The following is a 2,180-nucleotide window of genomic DNA, read 5'->3' on the forward strand; positions in this document are numbered from 1 at the left end:
AGGAGGGGATAGATGCTCTCAAGTTGAATGCCTCAGGACCTGATTGTCCCAAATCATAAGTCACTTTGGAAAAGAAAGGCTTAAGCCAGTAGTCAGCTACTTCTTAGATGCAACAGACAACAAATACTCCAGCTTTAATGACCGGTGCCAAAAGGTGAGCATAGAGTAGACAGAGACCTTCTTTCTGTAGACTCCCTCTAGCGTCTATGTACAGAGATCCCTTGCTCCAGATGGTGACTGAGCAGAGCTCCAAGTTTAGTACTTTCAATCAGCTCTACGGATGAAACCATCTGTGTTCATACCTACAGCAGGAGCACAGGAGGCTGGTCCTATTAGATTAACCTTCACCTTCTGCATCCCTACTTATAGTTAATAAAACCTTTTGACCTGGAGTAATATATTAAACTCTAGTTATTAAAAAGAATTTTCTTTAAATCAGAATTTTTTTTACAAAGATTGAGGGCAGTTGTTTTACAAAGAAAATTCAAGTCCTCATGGGCAGCAGGTCCGATTCACTTCTGTATTTGGTTCAGGTTTGTTGGAATGTAGTTCCACTGTGCCTGGTTATACTGGAATACAGTTGGAGTAAAATAAATCAGGGCCCGTCCTTCTTGCGTCAATGTTCTCTAATTGCTTTCATTCCACACCAGAAGGAGAAACCTTTTATGAGCTGTTGGCCCCACACAAAAGACATCTGATCAGCTCAGGGAGCTAGGTCAGGCTAAAAAGTATTTATTTATTTATGTGTTTTTGGAGCAACAGTTCATAAGTTTGTTGAAAAACCGCAGTTCTGCAGACTGTAACATTCCTTTAGCATCCTTCAAAATAACCATTCCCTCAAAAGCCGCCAGCTAAGTTCCACTCCTGGATACACCACCATCAGTCCTGATTTACTTCTCTAAAATGAATGGAATTACTCCCATATTAGTGAGAGCATTTTTTCTTCCTGGTATAAAATATCCACTGAAGGGTATTCAGGCCACCTAAAATCAGATGCTGTGACACCTAAATTTAAATGTCTAAACAGTCAAGCCTAGTAATATTTCTCATCCCCTGGATGCAGTGTTAAGCCAAGACATGCTGACATGCAAACATGTTACCCCACACTTTGGTTTCCATGGGAAGGAAGATGACTTGGGATGCAGGGAGGTTGTGTGGGTCACTTCCACAGCTCCCACATGTAGCTGCCCAGGGAACCAGAGGTTCCACAAGGCTACTCAGAGATCACCCTAAACAATTTGGATGCACTGAGGGTAGGCTGCTTGGTTCCTTAGGCTCCTGCTATAGTCAATGGAGAGACATTTCCAGGATGATTCCCCGCAGGAAGCCAGCTGAAGCAGAATGAACTCTCCTCTATTTACTCCTGTTTCTTCCCTCTCTGAGGAGGCTGTGGAGGTTAAGTCAGGCCACTAAAGACGCATGCTGTGATTACACCCTAGGACAGTTAAATAACTGTCGCCGTAAGTGGTTGAGATTTCACAGATAATATAACTGAGAACAAAGTTCCCAACCTTTCCCATTTGGCCCTAGCATCCAGAAGAGGCTTTTGAGTGTGTTTGCAAATAATTTTGAATGGTCTTGTGTATTTAATAGCCAGTGATACAGCACTGGGACCACCATTTTGGCAAGTTCCTACCTTGGTGGGCATTGCTTATTCTTCTCTTCAAAACCCTCAGTGCTCACCTGCTCATTTATACCTATAGTAACTACCTCTTGAAACGAGCACGGGTGGGGAACGTGGTGAGAAAGGACAAGAGGTTTTGATTTAAAAAGCCAAATATTAACTGTGTAATGGAAACTGAAAAATAAATGTTATTTCACCCACCTAGCTCTTTGAGATCTCGGTTCCCTTGACAAGTGTTCCTGAGCCTGTGCCAATCAAAATTGCCAATCACACAGGCTGTAAGTGTCTATCAAATACCCAGCGCCATCAGTACGCCATCATACGAAGATCCGTCCAGTACCCGGAAGAAGATGGGTAAGCTCCCTCTTTTACAAATGGCTACCCATGTTGTGCAGTTCAAAGTAGGAAAATTATTTTGTTCTGATTTGGTAATTACACTTGTCCCTTCACTTTCTGTTATCCCAACAGTTTTTCCAAATAGCTTGATTATCACTCAGGGTTAGACAGCTACAACTAACGTAGTGCATTATAAGTGAATGGACACCAGACTCCAACA

General features: G+C 42.5%; 1 protein-coding gene across 1 annotated transcript in view; it reads left to right on the top strand.

The window, feature by feature from the left end:
• The window catches only part of FIGF (c-fos induced growth factor (vascular endothelial growth factor D)), a 31,226-nt gene that overhangs the window by 22,956 nt on the left and 6,090 nt on the right, over positions 1-2,180 (top strand). Inside the window, exon 4 of the mRNA XM_009889031.1 lies at positions 1,830-1,978. Coding sequence (XP_009887333.1) covers positions 1,830-1,978 — 149 coding nt within the window. The remainder of the gene's footprint in view (positions 1-1,829; positions 1,979-2,180) is intronic.

Source organism: Charadrius vociferus, unplaced genomic scaffold (assembly GCF_000708025.1).
Source record: "Charadrius vociferus isolate BGI_N301 unplaced genomic scaffold, ASM70802v2 scaffold507, whole genome shotgun sequence".
In the NCBI taxonomy this organism is placed as follows: domain Eukaryota; kingdom Metazoa; phylum Chordata; class Aves; order Charadriiformes; family Charadriidae; genus Charadrius; species Charadrius vociferus.